This window comes from Gorilla gorilla, chromosome 10 (genome assembly GCF_029281585.2).
Source record: "Gorilla gorilla gorilla isolate KB3781 chromosome 10, NHGRI_mGorGor1-v2.1_pri, whole genome shotgun sequence".
NCBI lineage: Eukaryota > Metazoa > Chordata > Mammalia > Primates > Hominidae > Gorilla > Gorilla gorilla.
In genome coordinates this window covers 147,806,973-147,833,252 of record NC_073234.2, presented here as the reverse complement: position 1 = coordinate 147,833,252, position 26,280 = coordinate 147,806,973, and the positions used below count along the sequence as shown (strand labels likewise).

Genomic DNA, 26,280 nt, shown 5'->3' with positions numbered 1-26,280 from the left:
TACCCTTCCCAGCTGGAATCCTCTGGGCTGGGGGAGGGAGGACGGAGCCGCATCTGCAAACCGAGGCCTGGGATTGAGCCAGGGCGAAGGGGAAGGTGAGGTGGCAGCTGGGTGTGCGCAGAGGCAGGCTCAGCGAGCAGCTCCCTCCAAGCCTCCACCGCGAGGGAGGTCACGGAGAAGGGGAAGGCAGGCTGGGCTCGGGAAGGCGGGTGGCCCGGTGCATCAGAGGACACCTGCTTCCTGCACTGTCTTTGTTCCGTGAATTCATTTTTAGGGCAACAAAAGTCATGGCTCTTTTGTACCTGCAAAGAAAATCATTTTTGGTGTTTTCTCATTCCCCACCCCGTGGGATTTGATTGGACCAAAGTGGTGCACGGAGCAGGACAGCGAGAGACGATGCTGTGTACGTGGCCCCCTTTGTCATACCTGCCCTGGGCATAGCCAAATCCTGGCCCCGGGCACCCACTGCAGTGAGGCCTTTCTGCTCTGCGGTGAGGTCGCTGCAACCCAGGCTTGCAGTGGGGGACGGGCCTCTCTGCACTCCCTGGCCTGTGCCTGGCCACAGAGGCAGCCGGTCAATAGTCCCCAGGGGAAAGCAGCGGGTTTCTCGGGGCGTGGCCAGGACTGTGGGCCTGTGTGTCTTCTGCATTCAGACAGGTCGCCTCACGGGTCTAATGCCCGGGTCTCAGCCACCCACAGGACAGAAAACCGGGCAGGTGTTTCCTGGACTTTGCGACCAGCTACAGGGAGGGGCGTGGGAGGTGTCGAGCGGGAGGAGGAGGCTGCCTGCCACATGTGCTGTGCATGGGTGCCCTGGAGAGGCTGCAGGAGGCCCTGTCTGGCCTGCACAGCTGTCGTGGTGCCAGGCACGCACCTGGGGCTGCTCTGTGTAACAGTCTCATCTGCACACACTCGGCCCGGGAGGCGCCTGTGCCCAGACACCAGCCAACCACACGGAACTGACAGCCCTGGTGACTGCTGGGACTCTCGGTCCCACCCGAGCTCCCAGGAACCCCTCACATCACCCCCAGCCCCAGCCCAGCGGAAGCCTCCAGCAGGTCCTCCCCCACCCTCCTCCAGTCCCTGCCTGGGTCCCCCCACCCCAAGTCAGATGTCGGCGCTCCACTCTGCCTCCTTCAGCCTCCCACGTGCTCGTCAGCTGCCTGTGGCTGGTCCTCCCTCCTCGGGGAGACCCCCAAGTCCTCAGAGCCCACGTCTACACACTGCGCAGCTCTGAGCAGCTCATCCACGTGCTGGAGCACACACGGTCCACAGCAGGCAAAGGCTGCGATGCCAGGAATCAGGCACGGGAAGGAGGGTTCGTCTCGGAGCTCCAGCGCGTTCCAGGGATCAGGGGCCAGGGTGAGCATGCGTGGTGGATATGAAGGGTGTGGTTAACGGAGGAACAGAACGCAGCATCGGGCTGACTCTGGAAGTGGGCTCACTACGCAGAGCTCCCGTGCCGAATGCCGCAGCCCGGGGGCCAGGATGGGTGCGAGCTGTTTGTCTGGCTGTCTGGAACACAGGCCCCACGGTGGCCCAGTGAGAGGGCTGGAAATGGCCCACCTGCCTTGGTGTAATTGGAGGGAAGAATCCAGAGGCCCAGGGAGGCTGCAGTGTCAGGCCGGACCTGTCGTTAGACCTGCCGGCCACCCCAGAAGGGGCCCAGGGACAAGGCTGTCACCACGGCTGGGAGAAACACATTGGTGGGGGCCCCACACCTGGGAGGGCTCCGTGACGGCTCCTTCTTCAGGGCAGACCTTCTGGTGGGAAACGCGGTCACTGCCTCGGGAAGCAGGAGCACCACGGGATGAACGGATCCCGGGAGGCAGAGCCGTAGGCGGAACTCACCCACTGCCAAGGGAGGGCGGGAGGTGTGACCATGTTCACGGCCAGGCCGTGAACGGTCAGGGTAGCCTCACGCGTGCGCGGTCGTCCCCCTCATCGTGGCGGGTGGGGGCTATTTCCAAGACCCCCAGTGAATGCCCAAAGCCCCAGGTGGTTCCGAGTCTCGTACGCGATGCATTTTCCTGTAGAGTGACCCTGCGTGGGCTGGCGGTATGTGCAGCATGGAGACGCTGGACGCAGGGAGGGTGCCCGGCCCAGGCAGGACAGAACCCAGCGGTGCAAGCGTTAATCACTCCGCACGATTTAAAACCCGTGAGTGATTTCCTCCTGGACTTTTGTATTCTTGGCTGCAGTTGACTGTGAGTGACAGAAACTGGAGTGAAGGTGAGGGGACATCGTGGACCCGCGGCATCGGCGACCCACCACCGCACTCCTTCCAAGGACCAAGGGGAGGCCTCCCAAATCTTTACCTAATCGACATAAACAGGAAGGTTTTAGGTTAACGAAAGTCTAACGGAGTCATCAAACCAGTCTCGGCCCCTCCAGCAGGTCTCAGGTTCTCAGATGCGAGCGGTTTACAGACCAAACCCCCTGAGGAAGGGCCCTGGGCCCCCCGAAAGTGTGGGCTCCTCTTTCCCGCCCAGCCCAACGGGACCTGTGGGGCTTCTGCCTCGGTGACCGGGTCTGAACTAGACCTTTCGGGGACTCCTGGACACGGGCTCTGAAGGCTCTGAACTGACGTTGGTTCTGGGAGCCCCAAAGCATCACTGCGGCCCTCCAGTTAGAGAGGGGCTTATGGAGGGCAGGTGGCCGTGCCATTTTAACTCAGGTTTGACACTGCAGGCCCAGTGGGTCCCGGGATGCACCCCAGGGCCATTTCCCAGCTCCAGGTGTGCAACTGGAGCAGACACACTAGAGCTGGCAGACTCCACGTCCGCTCCCTGCCCTGTGGCGTGAGGGCTGGGTGGAGGGAGATTCTGGTGGGAGACATCAGAGCTCATTCTACCTTTTGAAAAAAGCCATAAATCAAAAGCAAGACCACATGGCCGAGGGGCCGCAGAGCTTGGTGTCCTCACCAGGCCCTTGGAAGATGCGGGGGTGGTGACCCACCCCCGGCCCCATTCGGCTCAGCCTCTGGCCTGCGCAGAAGACAGATGTGTCCTGGGGAAGCAGTGGGCACCCGAGGCTGGCCCAGGTGGGGCCTCCAACTGCAGCTGCTGTGCCAGCTGTGGCTTCGCCGCTAGCGGATCCACTCACCGTGGTGCCAGCTGTGCAGCCGTTGATCCGGCTGATACCTTTCTCCAGCCCTGCCGGCGAGGCCCACCGGAGGCAGCCAGCCTTCAGCTGGGAAGGCCGCGCCACGCCCTCCCGGCCCCACATCGCCGCAGCCTCTGCCCCAGTCTCTGCGCGGCCTTCTCCCTCTGTGTGTCCGTGCCCAAACTTCTCTCTTGCTACATGGACACCAGCGGTCGCATCAGGGCCCACTTTAACCTGCTGTGACAGGGAGGGACGTCCAAGGAGCTGACGGAGAGAGCAAGACTTGCTGCAGAAGGGACCTAAACTTCGGCCACGCGGTGCTCCTGGGCCCCGGCCATGTGTCTTGTCAGGAGGCGGACCTGGTGAAGGAGGAGGCGTCCTGCCTGCGAGGCAGTGCTGCCCAGGCGACACGTCCCTTCTGAGCAGAACGTGATGTTCACTCAGGACGCCGCATGGGGACAGCCGGACACACGCAGCTGCAGCAATGTGGACCCAGCTCAACCCAGCTTAAGGGAGAGGAGGATTTTGTTCGTGCCACTTCTGGGAAGTCGGAGGCAACAGCAGCCCTCCTCCTTGGAGCCAGAAATGAAACCTGTCACCCGCCGGCCCCTCACCCCTGTTCTCTCCCCATCCGAGGTCTCCTCTGGGGAGGGCCGGCTCTGCCTCTGTGCCCTCAGCCTGCTTCTCCACGTGACAGGCACGGCAGCGGCTGTGAGGGCGTGGTCTAGCGTGTCTCACTCAGGGACAGCACACGCGTGGGCGGCCTCGTGGGGTCTGCTGGTGCACATGTTCCCGTGGACCAAGCCCTGCACCCAGGACGACAGTTGTGGGGCCGTGGCGTGTGGGCCGTGGGCCTGCTGGGAGGCTCTGCCCGTGGACGGGAAGTTCTAGCCCAAGAGAACCGTGAAGGCCGCCACAGTCGGCACCACCCAGAGAGGCGTCTGTGTGGTCCGTGATGGTGAATTTTACGTGTAGACTTGGCTGGGCTGCAGGGTCCAGACATTTGGTCAGACATTTCTCTGGATGCTTCCATGAGGGTGTTTTCTGCGAGGGTGTTTTTGGATGAGACTGACATTTAAATCGTGGACTGTGAGCCGCACCGATTTCCCTCCCTGACGTGGGGGCCTCCTTGGCAGTTGGCCTTTGGACCTGAATGGCAGCACGGGCTCTTCCCAGGTCTCCAGCCTGAGGGTCTTCCCTGTAGATCTGGGGTTTTTCAGGCTCCGTCATCCCGTGGGCCATTCCTGAGAATGAGCTGCCTTCACATCTGCACACGTCCAGTGACTGTTCCTCAGGAGAACCCTGACACGCAAACCGTGAGCCATTCTCCTGCTCACACAGGGACAGGCAGCCGCAGCTGCTCAGCCGAGGACGATGCTTCCCACTTTCCCCATGGCCAGGTCGCCACATCACCCGCAGGTCGCCACGTCACCCGCAGGTCGCCACGTCACCCGCACGCCGCCACGTCACCCGCACGCCGCCACGTCACCCACACGCTGCCACGTCACCCACATGTCGCCACGTCACCTGCACGCCTGGCTGTGGAGGGGGAGTGAAGCCTGTGCTTCCTGCCCATGCCCTCAACGAGAAGCAGGTCCCTCCCTCTCCTCTCCTAACTCCTTCCCACTGGCCAGAAGGCACAATGCCACTTTTAGCTCTGAGCTGCAGATCTGGGTGGAGGGTGGCAGAGCAGCAAGACCCCGGGTTTGGTCCTGGCCACCACAGAGCCGCCTCGCCACTCGCTGGACCACACACTGGGGCTGTTCATGGAAAGCCGCATCTCCCACTGTCCAAGCCCACATGCTGAGCCGTGCAACATGGAACACAGGTGTCAACCTGGGAGTGGCCTGCACTCAGAAACGGAGCAGGCGTGGGGGAAATCATGGGCGGAATTGGGAAGGAAGGAAGCGCTGAGGAGTGCTGGGCGTGAGCCGTGCCCACATCAGGGCTGGCGGGGAAGGCACAGAAGGCACAGCCAGAGGGGTGGGGAAATCTGGGAAGGGGCAGGACACAAAAGCCAGGAGAAGGTTCCCTGGGACGGAGAGCTCCACAGAGCCACGGCCGGGGCGCAGGTGCGAGCTGGGGTGGATTCCCACCAGCGTGCAGAGCCGTTGTTCCTGACTCTGGACTCAGTGGTTGCACTGTCGGCTTGAAACCAGCTATGATGGGAGCATTTACACCGAGGAAGCAGCGCTCACCACATGTGGGTTCCATTGAGGAGCTGAAGCCATTTACAGTACACAGGAGGGCCATGTGGGGAAATGCCTTGGCATGCAGCAGCCGTACTCCTGAGAGCTGTGTTGGCAGGAAGGCTGCAGTGCCCAGTGGGGGCGAATCAAGAACAGGAAATGGGGGAGCATGATGCAGCTCCCGCTTGGCCGTCTCTCCCAGGGCTGGAGCTTGGAACCTGGCAGCCATGCTGTGAGGAAGCTCAGGCCACGTGGAGGGGAGGGTGCTGGATTCCGACAGCTCAGCCACTGCCAGGAGCGGGCCTCTGCCAAGGCCAGCCACAACTCTCAGACGCGTGAGTGCCGAGCCATCCAATGAGCACAGCTTCCTCCAGCCCCCACTGCCACTCGGGGTCCTGGGCCCCAGGCGCAGAGCTGACCCCACCTCCAGTCAGGGTCCCAGGCCCCAGGCGCAGAGCCGAGTCCTCCTGTCGCGTCCAGCCCACGGACAGATCCCTGTGCTAGGCGGCTGCTTGCTGTTGTTTTCAGCCACTGGTTGGTCGTGGTTTGAATATGCTGGTGGATGAATCATTCACCAACTTGTGATGAAGGGGCAAGTTATCCACAGTATGGGCCAGGAGGAAACAGGAAAAATGAACCCTTTGTAGGATGAAAAAAAAATCTATTTTAGGATGGTTCATTGGCAGCAGAGGCAGCTTAGAGATGAGCTTAAAAGCTGGACTCTGCAGCCAGACTGCCCGGGCAGAGCCCCAGCCCCATCTCCTGTAGCTGTGCGGCCTCAGGCCAGTTATGGAAACTCCAGCTGCCTCTGCTTCCCCATCTATACCACGGGCATGGCACGGATGCCCCCTCTCAAAGGGCTGCTCTGAAGGTGCAGAGAATGCATTTTTGAAAAGTGTCTGGAGCAGTATCTGGTGCAGAAATACCCTCTACAGATTTGATAAAAATTAAGGCAAAACCTGAAACCCTCCTAGGTGAGGGTTTTGTTCCACAGAAGAGACCGGCAAGGAACAGGCATTTGACCCTGTTGACAGGTACTGCCAGGGAACCGGGATCGCACCACAGTCGTCACAAAGCTGGGTTAGGACCCAAGGGGTAAACGCAATTTCAGCACTGAGGACACTCAAATTATATAACCCCTTTACAGCGTTTTCGGGAGAAAAAAATAGCAGAAAATGCACCCAAAGTCCTCCATTTTTATTATAACTCCTTTCTATCCCCATTCCATCTTCCTCTCTCTCCCTTTTTCTCTTTTTCTCTTTCTCCCTCCTTCACTCCCTCTTTCCCTCTCTCACACACACACAGGCATGCACACACGTACATACTCAGTCATACACAGAGGCATGCATGCACACACATGTACATACTCAGGCAAACACATGCACACACATGCGTGTCCATGTGCAGGCACACACACAGAGGTACACATGTACATAGGCACACAGGCACACATGCACACACACATGCACACATGTGCGCACACTTAGGCACACACATGCATGCACACATGTGTACATACTTAGGCACAGACATGCACACATGCATGCACACACAGGTACATGCTTAGGCGCACATGTGCATGCACAGAAGGCTCATGCACACACACAAGCACACATGCACATGCATGCACACACGTGTACATACTGAGGCACACAAAGGTGCACATGCACACATACTCAGGCACACATGCACACACATGCACATATATGCACATGTGCAGCTGCAGACATACAGAAGCTCATGTGCACACACACAGACACATGCACACACATGCACACACACACAAGCACACACAGGCACACACAGAGGCACACACACGTTCTTGCCCTGGCACCACTTCTCCCTTCTCTTCACTGGTTGGGACTCACCTCTTTGCCTGGAGAAGCGGGTGGTGTGTCGGCCAGTGGGTTTGAGTCCCCTGCATCTCTTCATGTTCGGCACACTGAACCCACATCACCTCCCTGAGGCCTGCTGTGCCCATCTGCACGGTTAATGGGCTGTGGGCCGCCAGCTGTCACATAGGGGGCATGCAAGGGTGGCATCCAGGGGCAATGAATAAACTGCCACAAACGTGTCTGCTGTCTCTTTAAAGCCACTTACAGTCGGATCTGCTGCCTGAACCCAAGAAGAGAAGATAGGACTTGGAAAAGCAGGCTCAGACCAACGCCCTCCTCACTGGTGGTTCAGAGCTTAAGTCCCGGCCGTGCTACAAGGACTGATCTTGCCAAGGCCATATAAGCAAAGTGGAATGAAAATTAAAGTTAATTCTGAAGCCAAGGTCCTTTTAGGAAAAAAAAGTAAATTAGCCTGATTTAATCATTCCACATTTTAAACATATATCAGCATCACATTCTACCCCATATAACATATACAATATTTGTGAATTAAAAACAAAATAATTTTTTAAAAATACAGAAAAGCAGGAGGGGAGGGGATCAGTGTGTTATTAGGTCCAATCTAAGGAACTCTGCTGTCCCAGGAGTTAGCGTGTTCAGTGAGAAAATCACAGATCTTGAAATCCAACAGACCAGCGTTCAAATCATGATTCAGTCATTAAAAAAAAATCCGGGGTGTCAGTGACCCCCACTTTGTCTCCTGGGCCTGAGCTGGAGCTGCCAATGGATGTTTGTCGAAGTCACTCTCAGTGAGGACTTGGTCCCAGCAACTGCTGCCCATACTTGGGTCTCCTGGGGAAGGTCCCACCCTCATTCCTGAACTCCACGCCCAGAGGATCTTGGCCCAGGAGAGGGAAGCAGAGACCCAGACCCAACCTCGTCAAAACCAAAATGCGCACCACCCAGTCCTGTTTTGCTTTAGTCATGTCTTCTGTGACATGGTTGCACTGAAGTCTGATTGGACAACGTGTCATTCGTTGCTACCCTGGGGAGCCTGGCATTTGGGGGCGTGGGGCGAGTTTGGCATAAAATCCCGATTTGCTGGAAGGCTGCTGTGCGGACTGAGAGAGAGCACTACTCACGGACACACCCCTGTTCTCCCGTCTTCCAGGTACGCGGTAGGATCTCCCTTCCCACCCCACTGCGTGCAGGGGCCCGTGTGACGGTCTCTGTCCAGCAGGTGACGGCTGGAAGCAGCGGGAGTCACTTCGGAGTAGGGTGTTGACCGCGTGAAGCCCCTGAGCGCTCCTCCCCGCCCGGCCATCCAGCATTCGCGCCGGGGGCTCCGAGCGACTCCAGTCAACAGAGCTCCGCGGGGACCCAGGTGGACACGCAATCCCATGATAAATTACCCTGTGTCGTTAATGCCGTTGAGATTTGGGGGTTGCTTGTGATTACAGCATAACCCTGCCTCCTCGGGGGACACACTTAGATGCTAAAACATGGCACGCCACGTTCGCGGGGTGATGCCTGAGTGAGAAAATGCCTTTCTCTCCATGATGCGGCCAGAAAGCACTTCAGTGACCTTGAGTTCCAATCTGTGCTTCGAGGAAAGGGGTGTATCCAACTGGGGGTGAATGCTGTTCAGATATGTGCAAAATAATCGAGGCTACACCTCCCACAGGGCTTGAGCTCATGGACATTGAAGAACCAGCATTTCCCTTCATTGGGCTCATTTTAAATCCCACGCTGCGTCCTCCATGGCCCCCACCCACGTGAGAGCCTGCCCCTCCAGAGTTCTGCAGTGACAAGCACGTGACTCCCTCCCCGGTGATGCTGCTGTGGTGCGATCTTGGCTCACTGGGGGGTGATGCTACTGGTGAGGGTTTCTCCCAGTGCCAAGTGTCAGCACCCCAGACCGCAGCTACGTTCAGGGACTCGGCAGGAGCTGGTTCTCTGAGGGAGGCCCTGGAAGGCCAGGGCTTATCAAAGACGGGGTGGGGCTGGCACTGTGGTGCTAAGATGAGGAGCAGCTGTGGGTGTGTGCGCCTTCTCAGACAGGTTCATCTCTGCACCCTGTGGGTACATGCTCCTTCTCAGTTGGGTTCATCTCTGCACCCCATGGGTACATGTACCTTCTCAGACGGGTTCATCTCTGCACCCCGTGGGTACATGCGCCTTCTCAGGGGTTCATCTCTGCACCCCGTGGGTACATGTGCCTTCTCAGATGGGTTCATCTCTGCACCCCGTGGGTACATGCACCTTCTCAGACCAGGGTTCATCTCTGCACCCCGTGGGTACATGCATCTTCTCAGACAGGGGTTCATCTCTGCACCCTGTGGGTACATGCACCTTCCCAGAGGTTCATCTCTGCACCCCCGTCGGTACATGCGTCTTCTCAGAGAGGGGTTCATCTCTGCACCCCGTGGGTACATGTGCCTTCTCAGATGGGTTCATCTCTGCACCCCGTGGGTACATGCACCTTCTCAGACAGGGGTTCATCTCTGCACCCCGTGGGTACATGCATCTTCTCAGACAGGGGTTCATCTCTGTACCCCGTGGGTACATGCGCCTTCCCAGAGGTTCATCTCTGCACCCCCGTGGGTACATGCATCTTCTCAGACAGGGGTTCATCTCTGTGCCCCGTGGGTACATGCGCCTTCCCAGAGGTTCATCTCTGCACCCCCGTGGGTACATGCATCTTCTCAGACAGGGGTTCATCTCTGCGCCCCGTGGGTACATGCGCCTTCTCAGAGGTTCATCTCTGCACCCCCGTGGGTACATGTGCCTTCTCAGACAGGGGTTCATCTCTGCACCCCGTGGGTATATGCACCTTCTCAGAGGTTCATCTCTGCACCCCATGGGTACATGCACCTTCTCAGACAGGGGTTCATCTCTGCACCCCGTGGGTACATGCACCTTCTCAGACAGGGGTTCATCTCTGCACCCCGTGCATGCGCCTTCTCAGAGGTTCATCTCTGCACCCCGTGGGTACATGTGCCTTCTCAGACAGGGGTTCATCTCTGCACCCCCATGGGTACATGTGCCTTCTCAGACAGGGGTTCATCTCTGCACCCCGTGGGTACATGCACCTTCCCAGAGGTTCATCTCTGCACCCCCGTGGGTACATGCGTCTTCTCAGAGAGGGGTTCATCTCTGCACCCCGTGGGTACATGCACCTTCTCAGACAGGGGTTCATCTCTGCACCCCGTGGGTACATGCATCTTCTCAGACAGGGGTTCATCTCTGTACCCCGTGGGTACATGCGCCTTCCCAGAGGTTCATCTCTGCACCCCCGTGGGTACATGCATCTTCTCAGACAGGGGTTCATCTCTGTGCCCCGTGGGTACATGCGCCTTCCCAGAGGTTCATCTCTGCACCCCCGTGGGTACATGCATCTTCTCAGACAGGGGTTCATCTCTGTGCCCCGTGGGTACATGCGCCTTCCCAGAGGTTCATCTCTGCACCCCCGTGGGTACATGCATCTTCTCAGACAGGGGTTCATCTCTGCGCCCCGTGGGTACATGCGCCTTCTCAGAGGTTCATCTCTGCACCCCCGTGGGTACATGTGCCTTCTCAGACAGGGGTTCATCTCTGCACCCCGTGGGTATATGCACCTTCTCAGAGGTTCATCTCTGCACCCCATGGGTACATGCACCTTCTCAGACAGGGGTTCATCTCTGCACCCCGTGGGTACATGCACCTTCTCAGACAGGGGTTCATCTCTGCACCCCGTGCATGCGCCTTCTCAGAGGTTCATCTCTGCACCCCGTGGGTACATGTGCCTTCTCAGACAGGGGTTCATCTCTGCACCCCCATGGGTACATGTGCCTTCTCAGACAGGGGTTCATCTCTGCACCCCGTGGGTACATGCACCTTCCCAGAGGTTCATCTCTGCACCCCCGTGGGTACATGCGTCTTCTCAGAGAGGGGTTCATCTCTGCACCCCGTGGGTACATGCACCTTCTCAGACAGGGGTTCATCTCTGCACCCCGTGGGTACATGCATCTTCTCAGACAGGGGTTCATCTCTGTACCCCGTGGGTACATGCGCCTTCCCAGAGGTTCATCTCTGCACCCCCGTGGGTACATGCATCTTCTCAGACAGGGGTTCATCTCTGTGCCCCGTGGGTACATGCGCCTTCCCAGAGGTTCATCTCTGCACCCCCGTGGGTACATGCATCTTCTCAGACAGGGGTTCATCTCTGTGCCCCGTGGGTACATGCGCCTTCCCAGAGGTTCATCTCTGCACCCCCGTGGGTACATGCATCTTCTCAGACAGGGGTTCATCTCTGCGCCCCGTGGGTACATGCGCCTTCTCAGAGGTTCATCTCTGCACCCCCGTGGGTACATGTGCCTTCTCAGACAGGGGTTCATCTCTGCACCCCGTGGGTATATGCACCTTCTCAGAGGTTCATCTCTGCACCCCATGGGTACATGCACCTTCTCAGACAGGGGTTCATCTCTGCACCCCGTGGGTACATGCACCTTCTCAGACAGGGGTTCATCTCTGCACCCCGTGGGAACATACGCCTTCTTAGCGGTTCATCCCTGCACCCCTGGGGGCTGCCTCACATGTTACAGCTCACTGAGCATTCAGCATATATATATTTTTGTGTTTTGTTTGTTGAGACAGGGTCTCACTCTGTTACCCAGGCTGGAGTGCAGTGGTGCAATCTCGGCTCACTGCAGCCTTGACTTCCCCAGGCTCAGGTGATTCTCCCACCTCAACCTCCCACGTAGCTGAGACTACAGCTGTGCACCACCACGCCCGGCTAATTTTTTGTATTTTTTTCATAGAGATGAGGTTGTACCATGTTGCCCGGGCTAGTCTTGGACTCCTGGGCTTGAGCAATCCACTGGCCTCAGCCTCCCCAATTGCTGGGATTGCTGGGGGAGGTCACCGCACCCGGCCTCCCATATGTCCTAAAAATCCAGCAAATGCTAGTTCGCCAGACTATCAGATGCATTCTCTTCCGTGTAAAGTTCCCCAGTATTTTCCCATGTCCAATGTGCTTGTATTTCCAATGAAATGTACCTGAATCTTGACGGTAGTTAGGCCACATCTTTTCCTGCTAGATTTTAGAATGCAGTAAAATGTATTTACATGAATGAAATGTTTTCTCCTACAAAACCACTTTAACATCATTTTCATTAAACATGTAATGAAAAGTGCTTGATGTTTTCTCTGGAGTGATCATGACTAATAAAGTCAATTCTGGAGCCCAATTGTCTGGGCTTGAATCCCAGATCCACGCTTTGCCATTCACGCGACCTTGAGCAAGCCAGTTGCCCTTTGTGTGCCTCAGTTTCCTCACATGGCAAGTTAGATGACGCCAGTGTGTATTACACCTTACCGTGGCTGCTGCTGGTATTGATCAGGTGATAGGCATAGAAGACCGCGCCTGGTGAAACCTTTGCACTGCGTGCGTGCCAGCTACCTGCATCATTATTCCAGCAGCTGTCCTCGTAACGTCGGGAAACATTTTACAACCTGCATTTTATAAGCAGAAAAATATGGCATTTTCAGGAGGGACACGGGAATGGCTATTGATCAAAAACAGACCAGGGTTTATCACACTGGCTGCATAGTAATCACCTCCTGGATGATTAAAAACAGCCTCCCCGGCTCCGTCTCAGAACAGGTGATACATATCTACGGTAAACGCCCTGCAGACAGCTGCCTCCGTCCCAGTGCCGGGTCCTGCCTGGTTCTGATCCTCTGGATTTCCTGGGATAAACATCCTGAGGAAGAAAAGAATGGCTCAACAAAGAAAGGAGAAATGGGTGTTCGGCTCGCCCAGCCTCAGCCAAGGGGCAGAAAACCTCCAAGCTGGATAGGCTGTCATGCCCGATGCCAAGAAACGGATATTTGAAGAATGGAGTACTAAGCTCAGAGCCAGAACCCCCCAGATCCCCCTACACACATGTGCATACACAGACACATGCACACACACAGACACACACACACAGGCACATGCACACACAGATATACATACAAATACAGACACATGAACACATGAACAAATGCAGATATGAACACACAGACATGCACACATGTGAACATGCACAGACAACACACACATGAACAGACACATACATACACAGAAACATGCACACATGAACACACAGAGACATGCACACACAGAGACACATGGAGAGAAACATGCATACATGTGAACATGCACAGACATGAACACACATGAACATAGAGACATATACATAGAAACATGCACATATGAACACACAAACACAGGCATGCACACACAGACACACAGACACTAGTACACAGATACACAAACAAATGCACACATGGACACACAAACACAGACACATAGACACACAGATGCACACAGATATAGAGACACATGCACACATGAACAAACAGAGATGAACACACAGAGATATGCACACATGTGAACACACACACAGACATACATAGACACATACACAAATACACGCACACAGGCACAGACAGACACATGCACACACGAACACACACAGAGACACAATGCACACAGACACAGGCACATGCACACACAGATATACAAACAAACATGCACACACGTGGGCACACGGAGACATGCACACAGAGACACACAGGCACATACACAGATATACACACAGACACATGCACACACGGGCACACAGACATGCACACAGAAACACGTGGACACATGCACATGCATGCACGCTGACAACACAGACATGCATGCACATATGCAGATACACAGGCACACAGAGGCAAATGCACGCACACTCATGCACACACACGGACACACACACAGCCAAGAGCTGTGAAGCCCCTTGCCTTACTCATCTCCGTATGGAGAGCCAAGCACAGCCATGCTCTTAATAAATGCTCCGTCATTTATTCACTCATCCCGCAAATGTTTACTGAACACCAGCTATGTGTCCGATCTCTGGGAACACAGGGGTGAACCCTGCCTTTGGGTGAAACTCCTGCCTCTTGGGTGCTTGCATTCTGCCCGTGGAAGTTGGGCCCCTGTGCTGCGCGGCTTGGCTGACATCTCCCTGGCTTCCAGGGTCTTCTCCACAAAACGCCAGTGTGGGGCCAGATCAGAGCCTGGGCTGGGGGTGGGGGCAGCCGGGGTTTGCGGCCTCGGGTCTTACCTGCGAGCCTGGCTCAGGGACGGGGCCTTCTCCCTCCTGGTGGCTCCAGGGCCCCCTGCTGTTCCCGGAGGTCCGGCTGCATCCCAAGCCCCACGCCCCCCATACCCGTCCCGGGACTCAGCTTCCCCAGTCCTCAGCCCTGGACCGGGGAGAGGGAGGGAGGCCGGGAGCTCGGCTTGGGGAGGGGTGGGCAGGAGACTACCAGAATGGCCCTGACCCGGTTCCTGCCCCGGCCGCCACCTCCCCCATTTATGCCCGGCGACACCGCCCTGGCCAGGCATTCCCGGAGGCCCCGCTGCCCTCGGGTCAAGCTTGGGGTCGATTCGGACCGTGCTGGCCGTTGGGGGCCCCGGGCGTCTGGCGGGTCCTGGGGAGGGAGGGTCCGCGCCTGCCCCGCCCCTGCTCCCCGCGCCCGCTTGCCCTTGGCCCAGGCTACCCTGCGCGCCCCGCTCCCCGGACCTGCTGTCCTGGGGTCCCCGGAGGGGGGCGCGGTGGGGGGGGCGGGGCAGGCGCGCGGGGCGGTCCCGGGGGGCGGCCTTGAGGGGCGGGGGAGGCGGGGCGGGGCGGTCCTGGGGCCGCGGATGCAGATGAGCTGAGCTGAGGCCGCGTCACTCTGCACCGGCGCGGTGGCTGCGGGGCGGGCAGGACAGGAGCCGGCACAGACACCGAGCGCCGCCCGCCCGCGCCTTCCCCGCCGCCCCCCGGCGCCCCCGGTCCCCCTCACCGCTCCCCGGGGCGGGGCCGCGCCCTCTGAGCGGGGGATGCCGGCCGCGCCCCGCGACCCCAGCCCCGGGCAGCCCTCTGCGCTCTGGGGGACCCCCGGCGGCCGTGGCCGGGCGCGCTGAGCTGGTGCTGAAGGGACAGCTCCGGCCGAGCCCCGCAGCCCCCGCAGCCCCGGGCGGCTCATGGTCCCCGAAGCCGAAGCTGAAGCCCAGGCCCGGGCGGGGATGCTGGGGATGCCCAGCGGGTGAGGCCCCCGCTGCAGCCGTGTTCATGGCGGTGGCCAGGAAGATCCGAACTTTGCTGACGGTGAACATCCTGGTGTTCGTGGGCATCGTCCTGTTCTCCGTGTACTGCCGCCTGCAGGGCCGCTCCCAGGAGCTCGTGCGCATCGTGAGCGGCGACCGCCGGGTGCGCAGCCGACACGCCAAGGTGGGCGCGCTGGGGGACCGTGAGGCCATCCTGCAGCGCCTGGACCACCTGGAGGAGGTGGTCTACAACCAGCTCAACGGTGAGCGGGGGCGCCGGGGCGGAGTGGGGGCAGCCCTGCCCCGGACAGTGGCCACCCCGGGCGCGATGGGTCAGGCCGGACTCGGGTGCGCGCCCCTCTGCGCCCTTGTGGGAGGGAATATACAGGAGAGAGGAGAGGGAAGGGCCGCGGAAGCCCCTTCAGCAGCGGGCAGCAACCTGGGTTCCCCCGCCACCGGGCACCCACCCCTCCAGTGGAGGGAGACTTGAGGAATCCCCCTGCCCCCACAATGACACAAACTTGCTCTCCGAGGGAACTTCTGCAGAGGATCTTTGGAGCTGCTCTAGGAGCAGGCAGTGCCTAGGTCCAGGAGTGTGGGGTGGGGGGCTGGCTTGGCGCTCCAGGAGTGGAGGCCGTCAGGTTTAGGCTGCGCCGACCCCTCCACTCTTGAAGGTGGGGAAACAGGAGGGTGGGGATGCCACACTTGGGAGGCTGCTGGTGCAGTGTCCTTTGCCCCTGAGGTTCAAAGGCACCCCAAATGCTTCAACCACTGGGCTAGGCGGCCGCCTGTCCTGGGGGTGCCCGAGGCGCGTTAGAAAGTTGTTATGGGAGAAGCTTGAGTCTGAGACCTGAGACTCCTGGGAGGATGGAGTTGAGGATCATGCAGGGCTTGGCAGGACTCATTACCCGGGGGGACCCAAGTCGTGGCACCTGGGAGCCCCAGAATCCATGAAAGCCTCCAGCTCCTGGTGGGTCTGTTTCATCACGAGTGGACGTAGGTCAGCCCGAGGGGCAGCACCGGCATCACCACAGGTCAGGGCCAGAGGCCACAGCTGCTGAGAGCAAGCACTTTTCCAGCTGCTCCACCTTCCCGGAGAAGCAGGACCGGAGGAGCAGCCGCCCCCAAGGCCACTCTGCACCGGGGCGCCAGGAAGGAGAAAGTTTGCATGTGCCTACATCACTAGCTGGTGTGGCTTTCCGTTCCGTGCCGATGATTCAGGCTTCTGCCTTGGCAGCCCCAGCAAACCTCCTCCAGAAAGCATCCGTAACAGGCTCGAGTGGGAGGTGACGGGAGCTGGGGTTACGCGGGCAGGCGGGGGCTCCGGATGTGCCTGCTGTGTGTGGCGGCAAAGGCGGGGGGGGGGGGGGGGGGGTCTTGCATTTCCTTCAGGAGCCACACCCTCTCTTGAGGGTGGGCTGCAGACAGGCCGTGGGGTGGGAGGGGGAGGTGAATCCCCATGAGGAGGGGTTGTCCCAGCTTTGTCTGACTCAGAGCACCCTGACTTCCTGAGCGCCTTCCCATCACCCACAGAATCCCTGACTTTCCCGCAGAGCTGTGCTTGGTGAGCTCTGTGGCTTCTCTGATCTTTCTGATTCAGCTGGAGCCACGAGGGGAGAAAAGTAGTTCAAGCAGCCGCCCAGCCGCCCGGCAGTGCAGTTCATCTCCCGGAAGGCGGTGTGCCCGGCAATAGCACATGGCTCTGCTGAAGTGTGCTCGCCGTGGTGTTATGGTCTGTTTTATGGGGAGAGCCAGAGGATTACATAAAAACATTGGCAGCACGCTGAGGTTGTGTAACACCACGAGGGCAGCTCGGCCCTGTGAGTCGCTTTCCCTGCCTCACCCTTCAAGGTGAGAATCGGCTGGGATTCTTGGTGGTGGAAAAAGCCAGGACCCATGATCCGCTTTGCTGACATTGGCGGGAGATAAGGAAGCATTCCGGGAAAGTGTGTCTCCCCCCACAGCCCACCGCCCCCACTGCCTTCTCCTGTCCCGCTTCCTCCTGTCCTCTGTCCCCTCCCTTCCTCCTCTTTGCTTCCCTCCCCCTTCCTCCTTTCTTTCTTTTAAAATTGTTTCTCCTTCTTTCCTTCATCCCAGCTTTCCTCCCTTGTCAGCCTTTCTCGGAACGGCCCCTGCCATCTGTCTGCCTCTGTCTCTGCCCTCAACCTTTTGATGAGGCCGAGTTTCGTCCCCCTCTGTGATGAGGCTGTGCTGCGTTCCTCTGTGTGACCAGCAGGCCTGGCACAGTGTCTAAACCCAAGAGTCAGTCAATCTTTGCCCCAGGAAATGATGGGAGACACCAAAATTACTCTCACCCCCGGTGGGGCCCTACGGGGAGGGCGGTACGGTAGAGGCCTGACGTCTGTCGCCATGAGGCCCTTTGAAACAGCATTACCCGCTCTGATGTTGGCACAGGCTCTCGGTGCTAAAAGGTGTGTAAGAAGCTCCCTGGAGGAGGCGGCCAGCTCTTAGATCACAGCCTGTTCCAGAATGTGACATCCCAGGATGCAAAATTGATTCCTGGGAGCTTCCACTCGATACTAATCCATCCAAGTTCAGAAAGGAGAGGGGGAAATCCGAAACAAAATGGATTGATCCCTTTTCCCTGCCTTGATTGCTTCCTGGAATTCCTCTGCTGGCTGGGAGGGGCCTGGTGGAAGGAAGTCCACGTCTTCATGGGAGCTGGAGGAGCGGGAGGGCCATTGGGGTGGGGAGGGGCCCAGAATCCAAAGTTCTTCCCACACCCTGCCTCCGCTGGCCCAGTGGCCTTTCTTTGGGATGTCCGTTGACCTTGGCAAAGAACTCCTAAGGAATGTGTGCAGATTCAAATTCATAAGGCCCCGGAGGGATGTTCATTAAGGAAGCTCTGTGTAGTCACTCCTATGTGTACATCAGGGTTTGCTTCTAAATTCAGCGCTCAAGGCAAGGAAAAAATGTTTATACACAAAAACCATCCTTCTGAATATCTTCAGTTGCACATAAAAGACAGCATCCATGGTTTTGTGCGCAGCAGACACAGTAAGTCTCATAAACACTAAATTCCAAAGCCTCTAAACTCAAGGAAAAGAAGGGGAAGAACTGTCTCCATTCAGTTGTCTGGGCATTCAAACCCTTCTGCCTTTAAGAAAATTTTCAAGCCCTTGAGATGGGAAGGGGAGAGAGAGACAAAGAGCCCCCACTTTCTCTAGGCGCTTGCAGGGCCCACTCCTGTGTCCATGCGAGGCCTGGGCAGCGCTAAGGCACGCCAGGCTGTTTGTCGCTGTGGGCGTGGAGCGAGCGAAGGTCACCGCCAGGGAGCACAGTCGCCCGCGTCGCAGCGGCTGGACTCACTCTGCTGGGAGAGGAGAATCACCCCTGCCTGGCGCGGTCCTGGCCCTCCTGCCCCTCAGGAAGAAAGGCTCTGAATGGAGGATGGAGCCAGGGATGGCGATGGGAAGTTTTCCTTTTGTTGGTTGGTTGTGAGGGAGGTTGTTTCTAAAATTCAGAGCACACGTGTGAATTCCCTCTCACTGACCTGCCCTAGCCCAGGTCCCAGGTCTGAGAGGTCTGGGCCTGAGCAACAGGAAAGCTGAGAGCCTGGAGTGGGGTGGGCCACGGGGCCCAGAGAGGTCCAGCGAGGTGGCGCTGGTTTCAGAGGGACCTAGGTTTCTGTAGTTACTAAAAGTTTACATTAAAAAAGCAGAAGGCCCCACCGTGGCCAGCCAGTTGCTGGTCAGAGAAGGTTGGAGTGTGGTGCACGCTCATCGCACGCTCATCCTGCCCACGGCCCCCCCTCTGGGGACATGGACTCAGGCTTCCTCCAGCCTCAGGAATTCCCACGTGCCTCATGCATCCCCCCCATGACTGTGTGACACCTCGCTCGTGTCCACTGAGGGCGAGGCTGTGTCTGTCTGGTCCTGGCTCTGATGCCCAAGGCCTCTGGCGGTACCGCGAACATAGCACTCCACAAATATCTGTCCAGTGAGCAAGCGAGAGTGTTTTTCTCCAAACAATTCATTGTTTTGTTTAAATGAACTTAAGAGACACTTGTGTGTCTCCAGCGCACCCGTGAGTAGAAGGTGACTGAGTGCCGTGGGAACAGCCTGGAGACTCCAGCAGGCATCACCCCACCAAGGCCTGCCCTGTCCCCCAGGGAGGAGCCTGCCCCGCCGAGGCCTGCCCTGTCCCCCAGGGAGGCCTGAGCCGGGGCCACATGAGCACGACGCCGGAAGAACTTGGGAGAGCAAGGTCTGAAGAGGGGCGGCATCTCATAGAGCTGTGCCTGTGCATGGCCCACAGCCATGTCTGCAAGCTGGGCCCACCGGGACGCAGCCCCTGCTTTGGGAAGCCCCAGTGTGTGTTCAGAGCAGCAGCGGAGGGGACGTTCCTGTGGGGCTGGAGGACTTGGGGAAGGGGTGGTCAGGTTGCCAAGGGGCGTATCTCCCCAGGCTGCCTTCGCCACAGTGGGGTCCCAGACCTTTAATCTGGATGCAAAACACTGCCAGGAGTCCCGGCACCATGAGTGACCACCAGTGAAGACCTGGCTGAACCAGAATGGAGAGGCCGGGGGGTGAGAAAGGGGCGGTGGGGGGAGAATGCCAGGCCACCCAACGCTTGCCTTGCACCCGGCTGCAGAGGGCGGCCGTCTAGATGGGAGGGTGTCTCCCTGACAAGAGCCGGGGCTATGGCATCTGCTTCAGCAGCAGGCAGACTGCACAGCTGAGAGCGTGAACTTGGGGAGCCAGTCCAAAGACGCCCCGCTGCCACAAGTGACAGGCAGTCGGCCCACACTACCTTAGTCCCATCCATAGCCGCTGGTCCGGGGTCTCGGACGCGGCCCCGGCAGGTCAGCCGTACGAGGACAGCGTCTCTTGCACGCGCGGCACAAAGCACGTGCCCCGTCAGTCCCGCGTGATGAGTGAGGGCCAGGTAGGAGCTCACAGACAGCGCCGTCGGAGCGCGCGGGGTCGTGCGGAAGGCGCGGCCGGAGGCACACAGGCTCGGTCCGGGCAATGCCTGGCTGCCGCCACGCGTGCGTCTCGGAATGTCCTGCGGCCCCCACTCCGCCGGCTCCGGCACACTCTCCCTCGAGAGCTCCGGAGGGTGTCAGGTGTGGGTTTCTAAAAAGGGCTTTCCAAGCGTCTGCTCTGCGTAAGCGTTTCCATTTTGGAAATGCTTTGAGAAATTCTCCTTGCTAGGAAGTGTGGTTTCCAGCAGAAAGCTTTTCCTATTCATTTGTGAGTTTTATTTCCCAAATGGCTCCTGCTGGTTCAGGCGGCCTTTCCAGCTTGAGTTCATCGTCCCTACCCTCCCCTGAATTCCCTCCGTGTATTACAACGTCCCACGTTGCTGATCCAAACAGCCGGAGTGGCGGTGGCCGGGAAGACAGCTGCAGCGCCCTGGAGGCTTCAGTCCCGGCCCGGCAGGTCTCGCTTCCACAATGGCAGCAGCGTTGACCGTGTTTCCACCCGGATCGTTAACTTCCGGGCCCCCGCCCCGGCTGAGGTTCACAGCTTCCCCATGATTGTGGATTTACTACAAAAACTGAAAAAAATAGTTACTACCCACGGCCAGAGCCCCCACTCTGACTCCGACGATGAGGCTGGTTCGTGGCTACTGGACGGGGATTGCCTCTCTGGTTTTCTGACGTCCGCTGGGGCTCCCGGCACTCGGAGGAGCCTGGCATTTCCTGGCTGAGATGAACGACATTTTGGTTGTGCGTTCTTTTCCTCGCCTGCACTCACACACAGCTGTCCTCCCATCGCTGCCCCCAGATTCGCTGGGGATTTTGACCCCATCTGACCACTCAGAGCCACTCAGCCCGTTCCCTTAACCCGGAGGGTGGGCTCTGTGCAGACCTGCCCCTTTGAGTCTTGGGGGAGATGAGTTCCTAAACACTCGTCAGCCACTTCCCTTGGGGCGGAGCAGACCTGTGTAGAGCAGGCCCGGTCGGCAGCCTTCTGTCTGCAAACGCAGCAGCCCGAGCTTCTAGGAACGACCCAGGCAGGCGGTGATCCCCAGCGTCGGCGTGTGCTGGGCTGAGTGTTTGCATTTACAATTCAGCACAGCAACCTGCATATTTCAGAGTCTTGGAACTATTTTCTGAAAGGACAGTTTATCCTTCATTGGCTGGAAACTTGACAAAAATAAGTCTGTAAATTTCCACGTCAGATCTCCCACTGAGGACAAACGGGCAGGATGGGATCCATGTCTCGAGACCCGTGTGGTCAGCAGCCCATTTTCTCTTGAGCAAGCACAGATGCCTGTGAAGGGACAAGGAGGTGGAGAAGCCGGGAGGCGCTGGAGGAGGGGGCAAGGCTGACGCACGGCTCTCGCGCCCCAGGAAATGCCCCTGTGGCCTGGGTTTTCCCGTACGGGACGGCCAGGAGAGCGATGGCCGCCCCGCCACTCAGCGAGGGGACTGGTGTCAGCCTAAGTCTGACAGTCCCCCCTCTAGCTGCCATTCACAGGAAGGAGAAACTCATTTTCCAGTCGTTTAAAAGGTGCCAAGGGTTGTATCATCTCGTAGCACGGAACAGCTCGGCCCTGGGCTGTGCGCCCAGTCCCCTGGGCTCACCAGGCCCTCCCAGGAAGCCACCCAGGCCTGCTCCCGCCTCCATCCTTGCAGAGCCTACAAACCCCCCTCCCGTGCCTGGGGACGCCATGGTGCTTCCTACCTTCTGGAAGTAGGAGGGGGCAAACTGTGAAGGGGTGACAGGAGCTGGGGTTGGGCAGATGCCCCCATTCCCTGTGCAAACATTCACCCCTCCTGGAGCCTTCTGTGGGGCAACTGAGTCACGGACGGGGATGCTGGGTGCTTGCTGTGCTCGAACTGGCATTTGCGGGCCCAGCCCCTATGAGCTGAGGGCCTGTCTCAGGGAGCAACGGCACCACCTCGTGTGCCGCACGTCCATTCCTTCCTGGCGAATTCGTGAGCACCTGCTGCATTCCTGAACTGCGCTGAGGACGCGGGCCTGAGCAGAGATGTCCCCACCTCAGGGGCTGACATCCCAGGGAGGAAGACGGGGAGTGAGTAAGTTGCATGGTCCAGATGGTCTCAGACAAACCTACGAGGAGGCCTGAGTGACGTGGACGAATGGGTATCTGGGTGGCGGGGATGGTTACGGGTTGAACGGGGCCCGCCCGGAAGCTCACGTCCACCTGGAACCTCAGAATGCGGCTTATTTAGAAACAGGTCTTTGCAGAAGTAATTAGTTAAGATGCCCTCAGCCAGGACTGGGGATTAGTGGGCCCTAAATCCAATGACTGTGGCCCTTATAAGACGAGGAGAGACAGTGGGGGTTTGGAGGGGAGGAGGCCCCGTGGGGGCAGAGGCGGGGGCTGGGGTGGTGCGGCCACAGCCCGGGGGGCCCTGGGAGAGGCAGGATGTGTCTTACCCACCGCCTTCAGAGGGAGTGTGGCCCTGCGCGCCTGACATCCAACTCCCGGCCTCCTGTGTGAGGGGACAGGTGTGTGAGGGGACAGGTGTGTGAGGGGACAGGTGTGTGAGGGGACAGGTGTGTGGGGTGGAGCCTCCCCACTCGGTGCCACTGCAGTGACCTGGGACACACACAGGTGGGTGGGGAGGGAGCCACTCTCTGAATTGTGAATGAGGAGAAGGAGCTTCCAGGAGAGAATCCGGGGGAAGTGCTGGGTGTCGGTGGCAGGTGCAGAGGCCACAGTGGGCCCTGGGGTCGGGGTGGTCAGGGCGAAGTGAGGGAGGGAGATGGTGAGGTGCTGGGGCAGGGGCCTGCCAGGACAGCCTGTTGGCCCCGGAAGGATGCTGGCTGCACTCCCAGGCTCCGGACCACGCCAGAAGGTTCTTGACGAGGGATGTGACACTGTGGGTGCCTGTTTTGTGGGGACACTGAGGTCCCATCTCTGGTGGTGCCCGTCTCGCCAGCTGCTTGAAGCACATTTTCAGTTTCACTTGGATCTGCCAGGACCCAGATGAGACGGGTGACTCATTAGCAGACGGGAAACCAAGGTCTCCGGAGCAGCTGGTGTACCATGGCCTTGATTCTGGACCAACAGGGGCCTCGATTCCGGACCCACAGGGGCCTCGACTCCGGACCCACAGGGGCCTGACTCCGGACCCACAGAGGCCTCGACTCCGGACCGACAGGGGCCTCGACTCTGGACCCACAGGGGCCTCGACTCCGGACCCACAGGCACCCTCAGTCAGGGCTGACACAGGTGGGGCAGTTCTTCCTGGCGGGACCGCCCCCTGGGTGGGTTGTGGATGTTGAGCAGTGTTTGGCTCCACCCACTGCCAGGCACCCTCCTCCCCGCTGGGACGCCAGGAGGCCCCTGGAGTGAGAGTCCACCCTGGACACCTGCCTCACTGACTGTGGCATCGACCGCCTGGGTTCAAACCCAGCTCCTCCCTCCTCAGCTGCATGACTGTGGGCCAGTCACACGCCCCCTGCACCTCGGTTTCCCTATCTGTAAAGGGGGGATGCCCGGAGCAACAGCCTTGGGGGGCCCTGTGGGCACTGAAGGAGGCACACGGCACAGCAGAAGGACCCCCCCGCTGGCGCTGCCCACCTCCCCTCGCCTCTGAGATGAGATGAGGGTGGGCTGATGCTTCTCCAACCCCGAGGGCACCTGGTGGGGGCGGAGGCCTTGAGCTGGCCCAGCGACTTGGAGTTGGAGAGAATCAGATCATGCCGAGGGAGCTTCCCTCCACCTCCTCCACCCTGTCCCACGGATCCAGGACCCCCCTCTCGGCCTCTGACCTCGGCATCGGAGAGGGGCCTCTCCCAGGCAAACGGGCTTTGCTAACAGACACACCTGGCCAGACTCTCAATGCAGAATCCCATTTCCATTCTGTTTACTGATATTTACTAGTAAAACGATACATGTTTTCTATTGTTGGTGCCAACCTATCACTTATTTAAGAAACTAATTAATTTAACTTAAAAGATGAGTCGATTTAAAAGAAACTGTTAAGTAATATGAACTCAAGCTTCTGTAGAGACGACAGATTCCCCAGGAATCCAGAAAGATCCGAGGTGGGGGCGTCTGTGCCTCGTGGCCCTCGAGGGCTCTGGGCCGTGTCTGCCGCACCCGCGTCCTCGAGGCGGAATCGGAACCCAGGAAGTGAGGTCCCGGCTCTGCACGCAGCACCCTCCCCGGGCGTTCTGTGCCTCTCGGTGTGAGTTTAAACAACAACAACAAACAAAAATAAAACAAGCGTGTGTGTGGATGTGCTGTGGGGAGGCTCCTGGGCTTGGCGGCCGGCCCTGGCACATTGTACCCGCACGGACTTGGGGATGTCGCTGCAGGAGCAGCTTGAGGCTCGCCAGCTCTGTTAGCAGCTGAGATTTTTGATTTTCAGCTACAGAAAACTCAAGTCTGACAGAGTGAACGCTAATGGGACCCAGTGGCCCAGTGGTTCTGGCAGAGGGGATAGCGTGACCCAGAGGCAGGGGCTGCTTGCCGCCCCCTTTTCCTTAGGAGTGCCTGCCTCGTATCCCTGCCTGCATGGCGGGGTCAGTGAGCCCCTCCGAACCTCCGGAGGCTGAGAGTGGAGAAGACACGGGTTCCACAGGAAATCCGGCTCTCCCTAGAAGGACGCGGGAGGCTGGGCACCCAGGCCTGAGGAATGTCTTCTGTCTACATGGGGCTGCGGGAGGAGCACCCGAGGTGACCTATGGCCGCGTGTTGTGCCGGGTACAGCTGTGTGTGTGGCGGAGTGGGGTATTGACCTGCCCCAGACGGAAAGGCTTGATGAAAAGCAAACTCAGCTAGTGTGTGGGTCAGGGCTCTCCTGAGGAAAAGAGCCAGCGGATAGAGAGAGACCCAAGAGAAGATGTAGGGTGAGGATTGGCTCCCGTGACTGTGCAGGCCAAGAGGCCCCATCATCTGCCGTCTGCAAGCTGCAGGCCCAGGAAGCCGGGTGGGGTCCTTTGGCCTGAGTGCAGAGACCTGAGAGCCAGGGTCACGCTGAGGAAAACGGCATAACTTCTACTCCAAAGGCCTGAGACCTGGCAGCTGCACTCGATGTCCACAGGCAGGAGCAGAGGGAGGTCTCAGCTCACACAGGACATGAAGCTGCCCTCCTCTGCCTTTCTGTTCCAGCTGGGCCTCCGAGAAGGGGCTGATCCCTGTCTGCATTGGGGAGGACAGACCTTTCTTCCTCAGCCCCCTGATTCAGACTCGAATCTCACACAGACGCACCTGGAAGCAATACTTCCAGCCACCTGGGCATCCAAGGCCCTCTCTATGGATGCAGAATTCACCATCACAACTAGCTTCAACCATGGGGAGCACACCTCACGTGAAGGCACGCACGCTGCAGGCTTGGTGGCTCGGTGGCGGCCACGGACACCCAGGTCTGTCTCTGCTCCTCCCTCCCAGAGAGTCGCCGCCGAAGTCCGAAGGACCCGTGCAGCTGCCCGGTGTGCATGAGCAGGGCCCTGAAAGGCGGGAGGCCCCGCAGGGATGTCTGGGGATAAGCAGGCTTCCTGCCTCTCCGTTAGGACTGTCATCTCTGAGCACCTAGCCAGCCACTGGCAGGGGGCGGGAGGAGTGCCCTGTTGGACTGGCCTGGTCATAACTGGCCCCGGGCTGGGGCAGGAGCAGGGCTGGGCCTGCTCCCACGATGTGTAGGGTTGAGTGGACCCGGCCACAGCTGGGATTGCCAGGCAGACGAGAGGAGGGCAGGCGGCCCACGGCGTGCACTGTGCATCAACGCTGGCCACACACGGGGCTGCAGGCCCAGCTGGGAGGTCAGTCAGGGTGCTCATCCCAGGATCCACCAGGAGGTTTAGGGCGGCCCCGAACCTGCAAGTCACCAGCTCTGCGTGATCCTACGGCTGCAGCTGCGACACTGCACCAGGGTTCAAGCGTGGATGCCGCCTGTGAGGCCCTGAGGCCCTGTGCTGATGGGATGGCGGATTCATGTCCCTGGTGGCCTGAGGCCCCTGTGTTGGAGGCTGGACTGAAAGCTGGGTCACGAAGGGCAGGTGCTCTTAGGGCCCCAGCTCTGGCCCTGAGGAGAGGCAGCCATGTGGGTTCCCTGAGCACCCACCTTGTCTCTCGTTCTGGGTCAGGTCTGCCCAGTGCC

The 26,280-nt window shown here is 58.9% G+C and overlaps 1 protein-coding gene and 1 long non-coding RNA gene across 2 annotated transcripts in view; one reads left to right on the top strand and one right to left on the bottom strand.

The window, feature by feature from the left end:
- Window positions 1-6,476: 6,476 nt before the first annotated feature.
- Window positions 6,477-14,762, bottom strand: LOC109029073 (uncharacterized). The gene is made up of 3 exons (XR_002008072.3): window positions 14,263-14,762; window positions 12,728-12,873; window positions 6,477-12,622 (listed from the first exon to the last, which is right to left on the bottom strand). It is a non-coding gene; the product is annotated as an uncharacterized lncRNA (long non-coding RNA).
- Window positions 14,763-14,868: 106 nt separating this feature from the next.
- The window catches only part of GALNT9 (polypeptide N-acetylgalactosaminyltransferase 9), a 124,922-nt gene continuing 113,510 nt past the window's right edge, over window positions 14,869-26,280 (top strand). The window contains exon 1 of the mRNA XM_055357682.2: window positions 14,869-15,493. Within this exon, the coding sequence (XP_055213657.1) occupies window positions 15,256-15,493 (238 nt within the window). The 5' untranslated portion in view covers window positions 14,869-15,255. The remainder of the gene's footprint in view (window positions 15,494-26,280) is intronic.